This window comes from Sabethes cyaneus, chromosome 3 (genome assembly GCF_943734655.1).
Source record: "Sabethes cyaneus chromosome 3, idSabCyanKW18_F2, whole genome shotgun sequence".
Classification (NCBI taxonomy): domain Eukaryota; kingdom Metazoa; phylum Arthropoda; class Insecta; order Diptera; family Culicidae; genus Sabethes; species Sabethes cyaneus.
The window spans coordinates 134,549,967-134,570,528 of NC_071355.1; the positions used below are offsets into that span (position 1 = coordinate 134,549,967).

At 40.1% G+C, this 20,562-nt stretch overlaps 1 protein-coding gene across 1 annotated transcript in view; it reads right to left on the bottom strand.

Annotated features, from left to right (window-relative positions):
* Positions 1-720: 720 nt before the first annotated feature.
* Positions 721-20,562, bottom strand: part of LOC128740166 (junctophilin-1) — a 157,541-nt gene continuing 137,699 nt past the window's right edge. Inside the window, exons 7-8 of the mRNA XM_053835691.1 lie at positions 1,289-1,489; positions 721-1,236 (exon numbers count right to left, since the gene is read on the bottom strand). Coding sequence (XP_053691666.1) covers positions 1,150-1,236; positions 1,289-1,489 — 288 coding nt within the window. The 3' untranslated portion in view covers positions 721-1,149. The remainder of the gene's footprint in view (positions 1,237-1,288; positions 1,490-20,562) is intronic.

Here is a 20,562-nt window from a genome sequence, read left to right on the forward strand (position 1 = left end):
ATTCATAGCTGATCTTTAAAAATCTACCGTGAGCCAGCAACGATACCCAACAACTTTAAATTCCACTCCGCAATAGTTTAGATTATTCCTTTTATTTCTAGTTATAAATTGAATCATCTTAATAAGTCTTATCCAAACATTAAATAAAAATCGTTACATACTTGGGGGTTTCTCTACGATCACAAAGTTTGAATCTCGACGTCATTTAAGGTCGCGATTCTTCAGTACCCCTAAGGATACTAAAGAAAAATTTGTTGTAATATAGCTTACCGAAATCCAACTGGTTTAAATTACGCAAGTTACATGATTTAAGCTAAGCAATGTTTGCGTAAGAACCCGTGAACAGGTCTCATAACAGTAGCGGGATAATAATCCAAGTTCGTTCGATGTAATAGTAATAATTGTAGTTTTATATGCACTATATTTATTTATGATGTAATAACTTAGTTTTGCACTGCTAAAGCTGATGATGTCTTACCATGGCTCTTACAAACAGCGCAAACTTTAGTTCACAATAACTTGAGTTTTCTAGCAGGTTGGACTTACGGCAAAGTTCACAATAAAATTTTTATCAAGAATATGAAAAATATTCAACAGAATCCGATTAACGAGGCCTAATTCTATTAAATATCTTTGAAATTCTTAGTTAAAGCTATATAGCAATCGCATAAACATATTTACTCTAATATGAGCAAACTCAAAATATCAAGTAATGCATACGTCACGTCCCGCTGCGATTGCGTATACTAACAGACAAAATGATAATCATTAGAAAGATGCACCTGAATGATAATAAAGAAACACGAATAAAAACTTTCAAAAAGTGACGAGTACGCGCATTTCGAACAAAATCTGCTAAAATACTTTTTCACATGGATTTGTTGTATAATTCTTTAACACTACCAATTATGATTGTAAAAGGTGTTGACTTTCTCGTTCAGTCCGTTGGCAAATCGATGCAACTCGCGTGATTACATTGTCGGCTAATTGAAGTGTCGGTTCTAAATTCCAGGAATTAAAATACGCGCAGCAGCGAATAGTTAGTTATCTCATAATGTTCGCTTAAATATCATCCTCTTTACCAGCTTTTTCATACACAAATGTTTTACCCAGTGTTGCACTGAAACGCAAACATGAGCTCAGGATACGCTATGTTAGCATTTTGAAGAACATAATGGCTAAGGCTATGTTTATAATCAACACCAACATTACAAGTTGCTGGCGAGAAAACCAATCCTAAAAAAATACAAGTCAGAATGATTCTTTTTAGTAAATCTCATTTACTAACCTTTACTTTTGGACTGACTAGATATAACAATGGATTAGCCTTCAAACGCTCTGATTCGTCTATCTGTCGCCGCACTTCCTCTCTCCGTGCAGAGCCAAGCATCGACACTTCTTCTCTGCTCATAGTACTAGTTGCGAAAGGTAGCTGTTGAACATCTGGTAAAGATTTCTTTCGCTGGAGGGTAACGTTAACTGGAACTGACTAAAAATCGAAAAAAGAAAGTCAATTTCTATTCATCTTCTCAACACAACATGGTTATGTATAACACAGTTGGTTAAGATGTTGTGAATAACACATTTTGACACTAAAATGATAAAGTTGCGCAAAATATATAGAGAAGGTGCACCAGTTATGGCGATAGCACCAGTTATTGCTATAGTGAAACAAAAATTGAAAATTTAACGATATAAAACATTTTCTGCTTAATAATATTAACAAAACATGTTAAAGAATGTCCAATTGATTGCTCGAAATAATTGACAATAGTTGACTATCCTGTAGTCATATTATTATCATTTTGCTAAAGCACATGCTATTTTAAAATAGTCACTCACGATACAATAATCGCAATATCTACGTATGGATTACACCAGAGGCATTACAAATGCATGTTTTATATATATATACCTTGAAATCCTTCCTTATTATACCACATTGTATATTTTATTACTATTGCCGTGACTGGTACAAAACAATGTGTTTGTGGTCATAGCAAGTGGTCCATAGCGTGCAAAGAATTCTGGCTGCACCAGTTGTTACCATAGTGAATATATAGTGTGATATTCGAACAAAAATCACTTTATGCTTGCAACGGCATATACCATTAATACAATCAAACTAATATCATGTGTGTGAGTCATCATGACTTAAGTCTTACTTGACGTAGTTTCATTTTCGTATTGTGTCTCGTTCGGTGTACACGTACCAATGTTCGAGTTACGGTCGTTGATAATAAGTAAATTCCGAAACGGTGCTGTATACAGCACTATTTTTCGTGACCTCAAACATCTCGGCATAAAAAGAGGATTTGCATACTATACAGTAAAAAGATTTGTCGAGACGGGATCTGTTGAAAACCGGAAAAAAAACCCGGAAGAAAACGAAGCGTTAGAACTGCAGAGGTAGAAAAGTTGTTCGAGAGAGCGAATTTGTCGCAGTTGTGACCGGTCCGCACGGAAAATGGCAGTTGAACTGAATATCAGTAGGGAATCTCTTCGTCGAATTTTTAAAAATGGATCTGGATATGAAAGCATTCAAAAAACCCGTATTAATTCACCTGGCGGTATGACCTAGACTTTCTACTGCAACATTAATTATTTTTTTATTTTCTCAGCAACATCTTTAATTAAGTTGATTATATTTTTAAATATCAGTTCCTTAGTGCTCAAAATCCTTATTTAACATTAAAATGCGTGTAATAATTATATTTTCTTTCCTATGGTGTGTAAATATTTGTGAACGTCATTTAATTTACTTTATCAACACATTCTTTTTCATAATATTTAAGTGATTTAAATATGTATGTAAACACAGAAAATCTGTAGACGACCTTAGCCTAAGCCTATGAAGTTTCAGAGCCACATACGAAGTTTTTTTTATGCATTGATAATATGAAAAATATGTGCAAGAGTGCGCTCAAGAGTTATCATCTTTTAAAAAGAAGAATTCTGAATAATTACGAAAATAGTTATTGCGCGAATATTTTCTCATTCTTAGTTATATTAGAACAAAAAGATTGACCATAAAATTTTTCTATGAGTGATTTAAATGGTTGACTTTAATTATGTAATACATCTGAAATGAAAACATAACTGGGTAAAGCATCTCATATATAAAAGAGGAGCGTAAAAGTTCGACCGCGCATCACTTGAGAACGGAGCGTCCGATTTGCACCATCTTTTTTTTTATTGCGTTCATTTTCTCCACCGCTATGTTTTTACGGCGAAAAAACCGAAAAATTTACTTGAAAGATTAGAAAACTCAAAAAATTGGTTTTCCATATAAAATCCTCAGCGAATTGCAAACGCCATGACAGTGTTTGCTGCGACCATCGTTTGATTTTTAGCAGCGCCGTTACCGTGTTCGTCGTCTGGTAAATAGACACGTGGTTGCCTTCATTGCAATCGCCACATGTAACAATGCTATTAACAATTTTTGTGCTCTTGCAATTTCTGAAAATAACATCATTAAGTTACAACTTATTGATAAACCTAAGCACAAGTTTAAAACGTCAATAAAAAAATTCGCTCATTTGATTAATTCGTGTATTCATTTATCGAATTTATGAAACAAACACAAAACTGTTATATGCCTTTTTACAACGTATGCTTATCCAGAAGATCCAAATGGTTTAACCTTCCTAATGCATTAGAAAAAAGTTACATATTATGCATTAAGGGTCGAAAACGACCCAAGTTTTGAAATTGCTCTCATTCATCCATTTTCAATCCGAATTTCGTTTTCTTTACCTCGTTTGAAAGCTATGGCCAAAAACTAGCACCCAAGGTATGTTGGGGAATATTTGTTGACTGATGGCCACTTCTGCGTCGGTTCCGGAACACCCACTACCAGGTCCCGGGGAACATTTTTATATTTTGAGATAATTCATTTTGCGGCACATCAAATCACATTGGCTTGATAAAATAAGACTAGTGGAAGTACAATGGGGACATTTTGGACCCGAATGGCCACTTCCCCATCGGTTACGGAACATCCGGTACCTGGTTTTTGAGTCCATTTTTGAATTTTAGGATGATTTATCTTGCGACACGTCAAATTACATCAGCTTGATAACGTAAGACTATTGAAAGTATAATAAAGACATTTTGAAGGCAAATGGCTACATCAGCATTGGTCCCGGGACATCCGGTACCCGGGTTTTGGGGCCATTTTTGTATTTTAGGATAACCCATCTTGCGACACATCAAATCACATCGGCTTGATTAAATAAGACTGATGAAAATAAAATAAGGTCATTTGGAAGCCAAATGGCCATTTTACCATCGGTTCCGCAACATCCGGTACCTGGTTCGCGGGATATTTTTGGATTATGAAATAATTCATCTTGCGGCACATCAAATCACAACGCCTTGATCAAATAAAACAGTTACAAGAGCTATGGGGACCATTTGAAGACAAATGGCCATTTCATCATCGGTTCCGGAACATCGGGTGCACGGTTTGAGAACATTTTTGGATAGGATAATTCATCATGCGCCACATCAAATCACATTGGCTTGATGAAATAACACTAATGGAAGTACAATGGAAAAATTTTGGAGCCAAAATTACCATTTCACCATCGGTTCCGGACTATCCGGTATCCGGGTTTCGGGGACATTTTTGAATTACAGGGTAATTCATCTGCCCCGAGTTACCCCGTTTTACGGTTCATTACAAATACCGGGTACCGGATTATATGTGACTGACGCCCCATTATACTTCCATTGTTGTTATTTTATCAACGCGATGTGATTTGAGGTGCCGCATGGTGAATTATCTCAAAAGCCAAAAATGTCCCCCGAAACTGGTACCGGATGACCCAGTACCGATGGTAAAGTGGCCATTTGGCTTCTAAATGACATTGTTTTACTTCCATCAGTCTTATTTTATCAAGCCGATGTGAGTTGATATGTCGCATTATGAGTTATCCTAAAAAACAAAAATGTCCCCAAAAACCGGGTATCGGATGTTCCAGGACCGATGCTGATGTGGCCATTTGCCTTCAACATGTGTTTATTATACTTTCCATAGTCTTATGTTATCAATGAGATGAAATTTGACGTGCCGCAATAGAAATCATCCTAAAATTCAAAAATGGACTCAAAAACCAGGTACCGGATGTTCCGTAACCGATGGGGAAGTGGCCATTCGGGTCCAAAATGTCCCCATTGTACTTCCACTAGTCTTATTTTATCAAGCCAATGTGATTTGATGTGCCGCAAAATGAATTATCTCAAAATATAAAAATGTTCCCCGGGACCTGGTAGTGCATGTTCCGGAACCGACGCAGAAGTGGCCATCAGTCAACAAATATTCCCCAACATACCTTGGGTGCTAGTTTTTGGCCATATCTTTCAAACGAGGTAAAGAAAACGAAATTCGGATTGAAAATGGATGAATGAGAGCAATTTCAAAACTTGGGTCGTTTTCGACCCTTAATGCATAATATGTAACTTTTTTTGCTGTGGCTCTCCTAGATGTCGCTGAAAGCTGAAACTCCCCCACAATGCTAATTTTCCAAAGTTAGGAAAAGTCAGAAAATTTCAAGTCTCTAGCTCGTACCGTTACTGAGTATCAAGCTTTGTAAGTATGCCGATGGGTCGAAAACGACCCCAATGCACTAGGAAGGTTAAGCACTAAATTGACTAAATTGCCAGTTCCCGATCATCAAATAAAGAATACATTCCACATATGTAGTAAAATAGAGTTTCCAGCATTTCAGCAACAAACCTATCATGACAGTACCTTCACGTAAATGTAAATGAAAATTTTACTACAGTTCATAACTAATTGCCCGTTTTATTTCGTATTGCACCCCTTAAAAGTGTACAAAATCTCACAAAATTACGCTTCTGTGTTAAATTATTTTAGCGCGTGGAATAACAAAGGAACAAAGAGAGCAAAAATGGATTTAAAGCAAATGTGTATGTACTTTTATTAGCATTTTCACATATTTGACGAGACGGTTAGAAATAAAATTAACAATTCAATTCATTTTGTGGAATAATGAAGCTATCTTGATCAGTAAATTATTACTAAAGCAGTTTGTAAATTACAGCTTTACAGATTCGGCAATGCAATTATTCCGGCTAATTCTTACCCATCAATTTACAAATCTATTAAAACAAAAATCATATGCCTATTGATATCGAATACATATCAGAATATTGAATTGAATTTTAAATTATCAAGGAATCCCAAATGAACCAGTGATTGTAATGAAGGAAATATGCTTGAGTGTCCAAAAATTGTTGGTTAACTTAAGAACCAGCATACAGAATAACAAGATGATAATGGGACGAATTCCTAAAGTAAAAAAAGGTTTGAGAGCATTAAATGGAACAATGATATATTTCAGCATCAATTAAAATATAGTTGGTGGTACATTGCTAAACATTGCCTATAATTAGAAAATCAACTGCAGCAGACGCAATTTGGCGCTGTTTAAGCCGTCGAATTCACTTTTACAAAAAATAAGTTAACAATCAGTAGGGTTTATAAGACAAGACACGACGTAACTTCTACCAACACAACCGTTGGGTATTGGGAACTGACAAACCAACTTTTACACCGACATGTTTCCAACGTGTAGATGATAATAATTTTGAGATTTTGTCAAATTTTCATTTTTTGCTAATAGCTTAATACGGTTGTTAGATATACACGCTCTCTGAAAATCCGGTGTTTATCGACTACATGAAACGTTGGAATCCTAAAAAAATTACGAAATTCTACCGTTAGTACACTCCTTTTTCTTAAAACCAGCAGCTCTCGCAGTTCGTCTGAATTTTATAATCTGAAATATTCAGTCTAATTTGTGGCAGTACGAAGTTTGCCGGGTCCTCTAGTTAGATATAAAAAACGAAACAGATAAATTGGGACTTCTTCAGATAATTATTTTTGCATGAAAATCAAAACTTGAGCTTCTTTTGTATGCAAAAGCAAAGCAAAGCCTAGGTGCTACATTCCGTTATCGAAACTTGACCTTCTGTTTTTATACGACAGACTTCGTAGCCAGCTGTTAGAGTACAGGACAATTGCAGGGCCAGTTGATACGATCCTACTGACTCTTACAGCCTCTCCCAGTCGGGATTCGAACATATGACCACTGGATTATTAGGCCAGCATCATGCCTCGAGGCCAACTGGGAGGCTTTTGTATGTATTTTCGTGAAAAAATAGTCATTAGCTTGATCACATCGTTTTTACTATGTTGCCCGTTGGAGGGTTAAGAAAACGAGATGAAATAAAAGAAATAGTGCAAAACCAGCACCATAAGCATGCTTGAGGTTGAAAAATATAATCGGTTTTCAGCGCTTGTCTTTTTCGATAGTTGGTCCCGTATGCGCAAAATTTGTTTGAAATTTGTCCAAACTCGTATTTTGACAAAAACTTTAAAAATAATTTGCAATGGCCTAATTGTAACCGAAAAATGTGAGTCCGAACGAAAGCGTTCATTAAGCCTAAACAAATTTTAAAAGTTGCTTTTACGAAATAAGAGTAGTAAAGTAGCAACTAAAGTAACCTGATAGATGATTTTGTAGTCAATAAGTCTTCGTACACCTTTTCCCAAAATTTAACGAGCCCGAATCTGTTCTGTCTGTTCAGAAGACTGCGGATACATTTCATTGGCCAGTGTTTGCGAAAATGTTTAATCTTTGTATCAGTTCTTTGAGTTCTTATGTTGCATAATATAGCTCTAAGACAGTGATGCCCAGGCATATGCATGGTGCGGGCCAAATCAGATCACCCATGAATGCCGCGGGCCGCAATAATCTCTAGCCATTCCTGTGCATAACAAAATGCAAAATAGGTGACAACAAAAACCATTTTCTAGGAATCACCATGATATTTAAACCGCAAATCATTCAGATTCACAACATGCGCGAGGCATAACGATTAAACTGAGGGACTCCTATGTCATCAAAAAATTTCTCCTAAGTCCACCATCTTTCAAATCAGTCCGCGAGCCGCACGAATCGTCTCAAAGGGCCACCTGCGGCCCACGGGCCGCAGTTTGGCCATCACTCCTCTAAGATGTTGTACATAAAAGTAAAGAAACTGACTAAAGAAATGACAAGTAACTCATTAACGGTTCGTCGGAACCAAGTGGGCATGAATCTCGATATAAACTTCTAAATTTTTTGCTCGAAACTTGCGGAGTATCAGTCGACGAACGCGGCGGAAAATATTAACTGCAAGCCAACGGCAACAAATAACATCATATCATCACGAAATCGATCCGTGCTGCCTAACGAAAACATTAAGCAATCAAAGCGTACAGTTCATAAAATCGCCTAAATGTTGAGGTCGGAAAAATATTGTTAGAACTTTTTCGACTAACTTTGAACAGAGTCACGCACAACAATCATCGATGAGCAAACTAGATTTAATGATAACAGGTGGCCGTGATTGACTGAGATCCGATGTCATTTCTTTAGTCAGTTTCTTTACATAAAAGAGTCTTAGCCGGAAACTGAAACAAATAGTTTTTATACTTGCATGGGATTTAATTTAACTGAATAAAAACATTATCTCCACTATGCTGATTCTATAGGTGAACGTGAATTCAAACGGACTAGTGACGAATATCGCCAGCTCAACGCTTCCCTGTACAAGTCTTATGTTCTCCGTGTACAAACTGACCTGCGAAGGAACCCAAAAGGTTTTTGGAGTTTTGTCAACTCGAAACGCAAAAGTGCTTCTATTCCTGCTAATGTTTATCTTGACGGCTCAGAGGCGCGTTCCGTCATGGACTCTTGTGAAATGTTCGCATCTTTCTTCTCCTCTGTGTTCGCCAATACGTTCGCTACTGATGCTGAAGCTGAATCGGCTGCGGTAAACGTTCCAGAAGGACTAGTTGACCTCGACACCTTTGAAATAACCCCAATAATGGTTGTTGAAGCAGCACGCAAGTTGAAGCGATCCTTCTCCGCGGGGCCCGATGGAATTCCTGCTGCTATTTTTTGCCGCTGTGCATCTGAATTATCTACGCCACTGTGTCGCATTTTCAACAAATCCTTTACGCAAGGCAAATTTCCTGGTATCTGGAAACAATCGTTCATGTTCCCTGTCCATAAGAGTGGTGATCGCCGAAATGTACGGAACTACAGAGGTATCACAAGCTTGTCTGCTGGCTCCAAGCTTTTCGAAATTATCGTAAGCAGCGAAATTCTCAATCGTACGAAGAACTATATATCCTTCTACCAGCACGGGTTTATGCCTTGGCGATCGGTCTCAACTAACCTACTCGATTTTGCTTCCACGTGCATTGTGCTACTCGAGGAAAAAGCACAAGTGGACGCAGTATACACTGACCTGAAAGCTGCATTTGACCGTATCGACCACCGTACCCTTCTACGAAAACTTCAGCGACTGGGGGCCTCACAGCGGCTATTGTCGTGGATTAGTTCATATTTGAGCGACAGAGTCTTACAAGTTAAACTAGAATCTGCCGTTTCGTGTGTGTTCACCAATGCATCTGGTGTCCCCCAAGGAAGCAACATGGGACCTTTGCTCTTCATTCTATTTTTCAACGACGTGACTACACTGCTTGAAGCCGGATGCGCACTTATTTACGCTGACGACCTTAAATTGCGTCTTCCCGTGCGTTCCATCGACGATTGTCTCCGGCTGCAAGAATTACTAGACGTCTTCGTGAACTGGTGCAAGTTAAACTACTTGATTGTAAGCACAGGAAAATGTGATCACATTTCACCGCATCCAGAGTCCAATTATCTTCGACTATAACATAGACGGGAGTACTCTCCGGAGGGTGGATCACGTTAGCGACCTCGGCATCGTACTCGACTCCAAACTTACGTTTAACCTTCACTATTCTGCTATTATTTCGAAAGCATCTCGACAGCTTGGGTTTATTGCCAAAATTGGGAGAGATTTCAAGGATCCTCACTGCCTAAAATCGTTGTACTGTGCGTTAGTCCGTCCTGTGCTTGAAAATGCAAGTATGATCTGGCAGCCCTATCAGCTCACCTGGATTTTAAGAATCGAGCGCATTCAAAGAAGATTCATCCGTATGGCCCTAAGGGATTTGCCTTGGAGAGATCCTGATAATCTTCCGCCGTATCAAGAACGATGTCGCCTGCTAGACTTTAAGGTACCATTACACTGTTTGCATAAGAACCAAACATTTGATAAAATTGATCAAATTTATTTGATGTCAGTGTAATGGCTCAGCAAATTTTTGATCAAACACAGTTTGCCTTAAGTTTGCCGAAGTAAATTTTATATTGTTTGCCACACAGTGTGATGGGCTGTGAGTCACAGCCTGTGACCAACATCATCAAACCATGTTTGTACTCGTGACGCTTCACTTTGCCACTTAATTTGACAGTAGATTTGCTACCAAATTTGACAAGGGATTTAGCGAGAGTTGATCAGTGTACCCAGATAATTTTCGAGTTATATCGCAATTAAGTTTATTTGAGAATAATTTGGAAATGCAGCAAGATAAAAGGTTGGCTGTTTACGACATAGTTGTTCGGCTACAAAAGACGCGTTTAGTAATAAATAAAAAAAATTGGAATTGTGTTGCTAGATGGCACAGGCGGTCAAATTAAATTATTTCGGTAATATCTCACGAGAGTGATAAGATAGAAGCTTGTTGTTTTCGATTGAATTGTTCAGCTGGACAAGACTTGCTGGTAATGAATAAAACAGCCCGAAATTTTCTCGCTAGATGGCGCAGACGGTCAAATCAAATTAATTCTGTGATATCTCTGGAGTATGATAAAATATTGAGTTGCTGTTTTCGACATAGTTGTTGAACTGGATAAGATGCTTTTGGTAATAGACAAAAGTTAAGAATTTTCTCGGCAGGTGGCACAGGTAATCAAATCAAATTATTTTTATTGATATTTCGGGACTGTGTGGAATAATCACGAGTGCCCTAACGAATTGCTTTTATACTATGGATTTCTGAATGAAGATATTAGGCCGTATGAATAAAAGAGTTAGAGCAAATGCTCCCATACGATTTAAACGGGAAAAGCAAAGCAAACTGTTTTATTCATACGACCTATTGTCTGAGGACCGGAAATGCAACAAAAGCACAACTTACAAAAAATCGATGTTATCGATATTAACTGCATATGCGTTATAAACGAATAAAGCGCATGGTTACGTTTTATTTCAATAATACGCATATTCGCAGTGAGTCAGGTAAAACACTAGCGTCTTTTTTACGAGTAGAGAAATCTGCTGAGCACCTGAGAAGATACGGCAGTATCAGATACCTGAGAAGACTCAGGGTGTGGGGTTAGGTATCCCGACCCCCCAAATGGGGCGTGAGGATCCCGACCCACTAAAACCCTACTCGAGTCTCCAGTGTCAATCCTCCCTGGCACCACCTTATCAGTATCACTTCAAGGAGGGGCTATTGTACTTAACGTATTCTCTTAGATAATTACTGGACCATGGTAATTAGGTTGTTTATTCGCCGTTGATCGGCTCTCCAGCGGTTTTGTAGCTCAAGTACAATCTGGACAGCAGCCGCATTGACCGCTCTCTAGACGTCCGAGCTAAGTTATGCCAAGTAGTGTCCTGTCCGCTCACTACCATCACTCCGCCAAAAATAGTCCGCAACACCTTTCGTTCAAAAACGGCAAGTGCACGTATGTCTTCCGTAAATAAAGTTACTGTCTCAAGTCCGTAGAGGACTACCGGTCTGATTAGCGTTTTGTACATCGTCAGCTTTGTGCGGCGGCGTATGCTCCTTGATCGAAACGTCTTGCGAAGGGAAAAGTAGCCTCGATTTCCAGCTTGAATGTGTCGTTGGATCTCCTTACTCGTCAATAGTCACTGTCCGTGGGAGGCAAACGTTATTTTCTCGGGAGCCTCTTCCTACCATATATTTGCTTTTCAACGCATTAATTTGTAACCCCATCCTCCTAGCCTCCGTTTTTAGTCTGGCGTAGGTTATCTCCGCCGTCCCACGGTTTCTAGTAATGCTGTCAAGGTCGTCTGCAAAGGCTAGGAGTTGGCTACTCTTACTGAAGATCGTTCCCCTCGTTTCGATGCCCGCTCGCCGGATCACACCTTCAATAGCGATATTGAATAACATACAGGATAGTCCATCCTCTTGCCGTAACCCTCTGCGCGATTCGAACGGGCTTGAGAGTGTCCCCGAAACGCGCACGTAGCACATCACATCGTTCCAGAGAAGCTTTGATCAGCCGCGTCAGTTTGTCCGGAAACCCGTATTCGTGTATTATCTGCCATAGCTGTCCGCGTTCAATGGTATCGTATGCTGCTCTGAAATCTACGAAAACGTTGTACTCTCGACATTTCTGAAGGATTTGTCGGAGAGAAAAAAATTGATCTGTAGTAGCACGGGCCCCCATAAAGCCTGCCTGATACTGCCCTACGAATTCTCTTGAGAGCACCTTGTAGGCGGCGTTGACCAGCGTAATGCCGCGGTAGTTATAGCAGTCTAGCCGGTCGCCCTTTTTGTAGATGGGACAGACTACGCCTTCCATCCACTCCTCCGGTAGTTTCTCTTCTTCCCAAATTCTTGAAATCAGCCAGTGAAGTGCCGTTACTAGCGGTTCTTGGTCATTTTTGAAGAGTTCTGCCGGGAGTCGGTCCTTTCCGGCGGCTCTATTATTCTTCAGCAGACCGATGTCTCGTCGGATCTCTTCGAGATCGGGAGCCAGTACACTGTTGTCGTTTGTAGGTACTCCGAGGTTAGCTTCCATTGCGTCTCCTGCTACTATACTGCCATTGAGGTGTTCATCCAAGAACTGCTTCCACCTGTCGACCACCTCGCGCTCGTTTGTGATTAAATCCCCTCCCTCGTCCCTACACATGTCAGGATTTGGTGTGTGGCCTTACGAGTTTGGTTCACTTTCTCGTTAAACTTGTCTCGTTAAAGCTGTCGTACGTTGCCTCCAGCTGCGCATAGAACCCTTCCTTCTCGTCGTCGGGTCTACCTTCGTGTGGGCAATGCGCGTGCATGATGGTGTAGTTGAAGAAACGGCCTTTTATCCTCAACACGCACATCCTCTCATTGATCGCTTTCCAGTCCATTACGCGATCCTGCATTTTGCCCAACACTACGAAACCCGTTCCCAGCTCGTTGGTCGCTCCACCACTCTGGAAAAATCGGGCTCTGCCGCCACGGATCCTCCACACCTTCTCGTCTTTGCGACAGATCACCTGCAGTGCCACGATGCCAAACTTTCGGGGTTCCAGCTGATCGAGCAGCACCCTGTCGCCACCAACGAAATTTAGCGATCTGCAGTTCCATGTACCAAGTCTCCATTCCATGTCCTTTTTTCGTCGCCTTGGCCCATGCCGAATATTCCGAGAAAATATTTCTTGACTCTTGTTGTAAGTTTTTTTTGGTTTAGATAGGTAGCCGTACTACTGTGTTACCTGACTCACTGCGCATAGCGTTGTATTCGCGGTATCGTGTTGGTTCGAAAGGTTTCGAAAAATATCGCCCTTGTATCGAAAATATCGTTGATTTTGATCACTAAAAATAACGTACTTAAACGTTATATTGCAAGTGCTAGTAGTACGCAATAATTGTATTGTGAAACTGAATTGTTATTTATGCAACTTTTTGCAAGTTAAATGCAATAACAAAAGCACAACTTATAAAAAATCGGTTGTTATCGATATTAGCTGCATATGCGTTATAAACGAATAAAACACATGATGACGTTTTATTTCAATAACACGCATATTCGCAGTGAGTCAGGTAAAACAGTAGGGACCACAATGGGGTCTGTTTTACGCGTTATCCAACCATTTACCAACCTGACAAGGCCTGCGCAGTATAATTTCTCCATCTATTTCGGTCCATGGCAGCTGCTCTTCAGTTCCGCGGCCACCCAGTGCTCGCTAGATCGCGCTCCACCTGACCTTGCCACCTTGCTCGCGATGCCCCTCTTCGTCTTGTTCCTACCGCATTCGATGCTAAGACCATTTTTGCAGGATACTTGTCCGGCATTCTAGCAACATGTCCTACCCAACGTATCAGCTTTAGCTTTAACCACTTTCTGAATACTGGGTTCGCCGAAGAGACGCGCGGTAGATTCTCATCCTCCCAAATCTTGGAAATAACCCAGGGTAGAGTCGCTGCCAGCGTTTCTCGGCCATATTTATGAAGCTCTTCCGGTAGACGATCTTTACCAGCGGCTTTCTTGGTCTACAGCAACCCGATTTCTCGTTTGACTTCTTGAAGATCAGGTGCTGGGGCAATACTATCTTCTATTGGCACTCCCAGGTTAACTTCCATTCAGCCTCCTTCTGCACCTTTGCCATTGAGGAGTTCATTGAAAAACTGGTTCCGCCTGTCTACCACCTCGCGCTCGTATTGTTTACACTATATTTTTATCGCGGTCAGTTTTTAGCAAACTGGAAAAATAGCGTCACCCGAAAAACGCCGCGGATTTATTTTGCGCAAGCACCTGGAAAATTCTCAACTCTCTCATCATGGATGATGGGACTAACGTCAAGGCGGATTTCCGGCAGCTTCCTGGGCTACTGTACACCGCTTAGCACAAGCTTTATGTTCCGAAGGATGCAAAAACTTTTAAAGTTTGCCAAGAAATATATGATTCGGCAAGCGATCTGCTCATGTGGCAAACAGAATGCGCCGTTTGTGACTACCGGGACTGTAAACGGGCAGATGTACTTCAAGGAGTGTCTACAGAAGCGTCTGCTTCCTCTGTTAAAGCAACTCGAGGGTCCTTCGATCTTCTGGCCGGATTATCTTCGTGCCACTATTCAAAAGATGTCCTGGAGTGGTACGAAGTTAAGGGGGTTACTTTCGTACCCAAGGACATGGACATGGAGTTACCTATTTATTACCTAAATCCTATTATTTTTTCATGTCGCACGCATATTTTTGATTTTGTGAAATTACCCTCTAAAGCAGCTACTTTCCACAAAGACGTAGTCCTACGTCAAAAAAAAGAAATGAAATGTCACGCCAAAGCTACGTTTGTTTGTGTTTCTTTGCAGTGCTCAAAATCAAGCATCTGCAAATCTAGCCAAATAAAGGATACATGGCATCATATTTGCAGTTTTCCTTCCTTTGACATTGTCCGACAAACAGTGTAATGACCCAAAAAAATAAGTTTGATTCTATTTGGCCTATATTTGCTTCGTAACGCTTAAGTGACGCTTCGATGCAAACATTTGCCAAACACCCTTGACAAACATAGCGCACAGTGTAATGGGTGCTACAAATAGGTTTGACAAACTCACTTATTCGGCCAAATTTTTCTCATGCAAATATTTGCAGCTTCAACAAACAGTGTAATGGTACCTTTAGACGCTTTGGAACGGCGTCGCAAAGTTCAACAGGCAACGCTAGTGGCAAAAATACCGACCTTACTGACTAAACTAAACTTTCGTGCATCGCAAAGCCATTACGTACCACGGCGCTATTGCATACCGAGTTTCATCGAACCACGTTTGGGTACCATGAACCAATGGCTGCATGTATCCGGACATTCACGCAGGCTGAAGGACTGTTCGAGTTTGGTGAATCTACCGGAAAATTTGTGCAACAATTGAAGAGAACTGACTGGATATAATATTAATTTGTTGATTTGTGCTATATGTTTCATTAAGACTTAGTCAGATGAATATAATTTATAATAAATAAATAAATAAATAAAATGGCTCTTTTGTGTAAGTGGTTCTGAACCGTCCATTGTCTGCCGCGAACCGATTCAAATGGTCGGTGTTAAGATGAAATTAGTCGTCATCGATTCTGCCAATTTCAAAAGCGGTTTTTGACGTAGGACTACGTCTTACGGCAAGTTTCGAGATGGGGTGTCATTCCAAAAAATCGAAAAATGCGAGCGTCACGAAAAATGAAAGGTTTTGAGCGCTACTAGTTCAGCGGTTTTCCGATCAATTTTCAATATTCTTACACCAATCGATCGGAAAATCTTCTAAGAATTGACCCAAATGAAGAAAAGTATGGATTCTTGATGTTGAACTATTGCAAACTTGAAAATAATGAACCTATGTTTTACCAGAATTCTCGCTTCGTGATTGGTTGGAAGATCCTTTACGATGATCTAAACCTATACCAATATGATATCTGTGCTTGGGAAGTAAACCAAAACAAGTGACGGTTCCCTCGTTTCAACAAGATTTCTTAACACCGCGGTTCAACCTAGACCATTTTGATGTCCTTGCTTGGGAAGTACGCCAGTGAAACTAACAAAGCCCCCTCGTGCCAACAAATTTCTTACGAACGCGATTAAACCTAGTCCAATTTGATGTCTGTGTTAGGGAAGTGTGCCAGAAAAAATGACACAAGTTCGTTGTCCCAGCAGATCGCAAATTCTTTACTACGAGACGATTAAAACTCGGCGAACTTGATATCTGTGTTGGAAAATTGAGCTACAGCTGTAGTGTTCGGTATAATACGACTCTGTATGAATACGCATGCTTGCCATTTCATTAGAAGTGTAGTGGAAAGATGTACTATTGATAAAATAGGATTGAATTGGTAAAATCTCTTCAACGTGGAAACCATGGATAATAAAAACAATCTTTAATTTCAGTAAGGTAGCAGGAAAGCAATAGTTTGTGTTCTTGATTTTGTTAAATTGTTTTCAAATGCACAATCTTTTGAGAATTAAACGTATGCAATGTTACTACTTTGATAAATGTTACGTACAACGCATGTAGCATGTATATATGTTGCATATAGCATGTATACATGAAGAATCGAATGATTACAAGCATGAATACATGCCACTATCACTACAAAGAGACTTACGTAGTCCTGCGTATATAGGTACGTATGCGGTCGTGTCTTGTACACAACCCCTCTGATTTTTGGTTTAAAAAAAATTCTGTTCATGAAAATATATTCGCTGTGATCAGATCGGCAATAAAAATGCAGTATTCATATTTTTATAAACAGAATCCCGCTTTTGGACTCAAAAACTGCTTCCGAAATTGGGCTCTCCGACGAAAAGTTAATGACTGCTAATTTCCAGTTAAGTCAGACAGAAGACAAGAGTGACAAAATTGTGACTTCAAGAAAAACGCATTCATAGTTTGCTTCGTACGAAATCACCTTATAACTCTGGCTGTTTGCAACATTCATGTAGTCTGATTAGAATAAAATGTTGCTTAGAAAATTCTTGTTCGTTTGCTTATTGACAGCTCATTTTTTTAAATTTTGCAGCTTGGTGCGATCCGATTTAACACCGACCATATGATATCGCGACAAGCAATCGAGTTGAGCAGGTGAGTCGAGCAGTCGAATCAAGCAATCGAGTTAAGCAGTTAGGTCGAGCAGTTGAATCGAATAGTCGAGTCGAGTAGTCAAATCTAGCAGTCTAATCGAGCAGTTAAAGCAAGTTGTTCAGTCAAGCAGTCCAGTCGAGCAGTTGAGTTTAGCAGTTGAATCGAGCAGTCGTGTCGGGCAGTTAAATTGAGCAGTTGAACCGAGCAGTACAGTTGAACAGTTTAATCGAGTAGTAGAGTCGAGTAATGGAATCGGGTAGTCTAGTCGAGCAGTCGAATCAAACATTTTAGTCAAGTAGTCTAGTTGAGCAGTTGAGTCAAGTAGTCTAGTAGAGCAGTTGAATCGAGCAATTGAGTCTAGTAGTCCAGTCGAGCAGTCGAATGGTACAGTTAAGTCGAGCAGTTGAATCAAGCTGTTCAGTCGTAAATTGAGTCGAGCTGTCAGGTCGAGCAGTTAAATCAAGTGGTCTAGTCGAATCGTTGCAGTTTAATCGAGCAATCGGGTTGAGCAGTTGCGTCGAGCAGCCGAATCGAATAGCCCAATCGAGTAGTTGAGTCAAACAGTCGAGTAGTTTAGTCGAGCAGTTGAGTCGAGCTGTCGAATCGAGTCGAGAAGTTGAGTCGAGTAGTCCAGTCGAACAGTGGGATCAAGCAGTTGAATCGAGCAGTTGAATCGAGCAGTTGAGTCGAGCAGTCGAATTGAACAGTTAAGTCAAGTAGTTGAGTCGAGCAGTCGGGTCGAGTATCTACGTCAAACAGATGAGTCGAGCAGTTGAATCAAGATGTCCAGTAAAGCAGTTGAGTTGAGCAGTTGAATCGAGCAGATGAGTCGAACAGTTCAATCGAGCGGTTGAGTCGAGTAGTTTAATCGAGTAGTCTAGTCGAGAAGTTGAATCGAGCTAATCAGTTGAGCAGTCGAATTGAACAGTCCAGTCAAGCAGTTCAATTGACCAGTTCAGTCGAGCAGTCAAATCGGGCTGTTGAATCAAGCTGTCCAGTCAAGCAGTCCATTCGAGCAGTCGAATCGAACGGTCCAGTCGGGCAGTTCAATCGTGCCGTTAGTCGAGCAGTTGGGTCGAGTAGTAAGCCGAGTAATTGGGTCGAGTAGTAAGTCGGGAAGTCGGGTCGAGTAGTCCACTCGAGCAGTAAAATCGAGCTGTTCAGTCAAACAGTCAAGTTGATCTGTCCAATCAAGCAGTTGAGTTGAGCAGTCAAATCGAACAGTTCAGTCGAGCAGTTCAGTTGAGCAATCATCCGAGCAGTCTAATCGACCAGTCCAGTCGAGCAGTCTAGTCAACCAGTTGAGCAATCGAGCAGTCAAGCAGTGAGGTGACTGAGAATAGTACTCATTGCTACGAAAACATGACGTCCTGCCCGGGGCCTGTTTTTAATTACCGATAAGCCTCTTACGATGCCCTGTAAGAGACCTGGTTTTGGCTACAGACAAGCCTCTTATATAAATAGATATCTATCAAAGATAGATAGATAAACTATTATCGAACGCGTGTATAAATACGACAATAGTCTCTTTGGTTCAGTAAGACTGCAGCCACCGCTGCTGACCATTCCGTTGGTGGTGAATGGACGATCACGAACATTGGTGCCGTGACCAGCATTTCCAGCATAAGCATAAATTTTACATGATAAGAGATTATAAGATTTAACCAATCGTAGTCGACAGAGAAATTGTTCTAGTTTTTCTGATATATTTTTAAATTCGCAGTAGCTAGAGGACACCGGAAATGTGTCGGATTATTCGGAATTATGTCAAAACTCATTCAAAAGCTTTTCGATTTTTCAAATATTTTTCATCGTTTGTATTTTTTTCTAGCACTGAAGTTCATACACATTGATATTTTTTTCAGTAATTAATATCTATTTCCAATTGCCTATTGCAAAAAATGTAAATTTCTTAATATTTTTTTGAAACGATGGTTTTTACAATTGATGGAGGGACGCTAGGGGAAAGTAATGAAAATTTTTTGGGAAAGGAGGGGAAAGAGTGGAAAGGAAGGGGGGAATAATAGGTAGCTACGCTTAACAAGTTGTCGTTGTGACTCCTATCTTTTGTCCAATGCTGGAAGGTGCATGGGTCGAACCAAGCTATAATCAGAGATTATTACCGGATTTGTACCCACAACACCTGCCAGGGCGGAATTACCAGTGAAAACACAGGAACGGGGCCTTCCCCCGAAAACCCACGCTGAGAACCGCGGCTAGCACGCTGGCAGACGAACAGCGTTCACATGCAGTACCTTGTAAGTCGCAAGGGCCTGCATAGTGTCGTCGTGCCGCCAGTAAACACAAAGTTAGATTAAACTTCTCGGTCGGTGGTCTCTACAGAAGGTGGAGGAAGAGGCACAATTTGTGTTTAAAAATAGCCCAACCCATGTCGCTACGTTAATAAGGAGGTTTGTGCAGATCCTTTGCCCCTTTGACCCTTGTGTCCTTTTGTCCAGCGCCTCTGTGGTTCATAGGTACACGGGTACCTACGAGCCACATGCCCTGGCGGGTGTTGTGGGTTTAAATCCGGTTATAATCTCAGATTATAGCTTGGTTCGACCCATGCACCTTCCAGCATTGGACAAAAGATAGGAGTCACAACGGCAACTTGTTAAGCGTAGCTACCTATTACCCCTCCCCTTCCTTTCCACTCTTCCCCTCCATTCTCAAAAAAATCCTTCTTCATTACTTTCCCTTACCGTCCCTTCATCAATTGTGGAACCATCGTTTCAAAAAAATATTGATTTAAAAACTAAATTTGTACTTTTTTTCTCAATGAGTACAATGTGATTTCAAAATTTCAATTTCGTCGTATTCCTCAGATTTTTTTACATAATAATCGCTCAAAACTACGAGGCGTTCTATGCCGATCCAGAGTTATAGCGATTTGAAGAAAGAAACTAGCGATTTTTCATAAATACAAGTATACCTCCATAGTACGTACCCTCGATAATACGTACCCTCCATAATACGTACATTTGGCTCGATAGCACGTATATTTTCCAACAATGATTTTTTTTTTATTTATATAAAGCAGAAACTTTTTCATGAATATTTATGAGTCAATACATGCAAATACGTATTCAATAATTATAAATTTTTGAATAATATCAATAATTTCTATTATGTAAAAACCATTATTTTAAAAACAGTTTTTAAATAGTAAATTAATCAAATATACGTTCTAAATAACAGTTATTTTAACATTCCGGACAGAGTCATTGCACATATCGGCACTAGATATTGCAGATTTTTGCTCAGAGAATTCACCTTTTCTGCGATTCGCAATCTTCCCAACTGCGA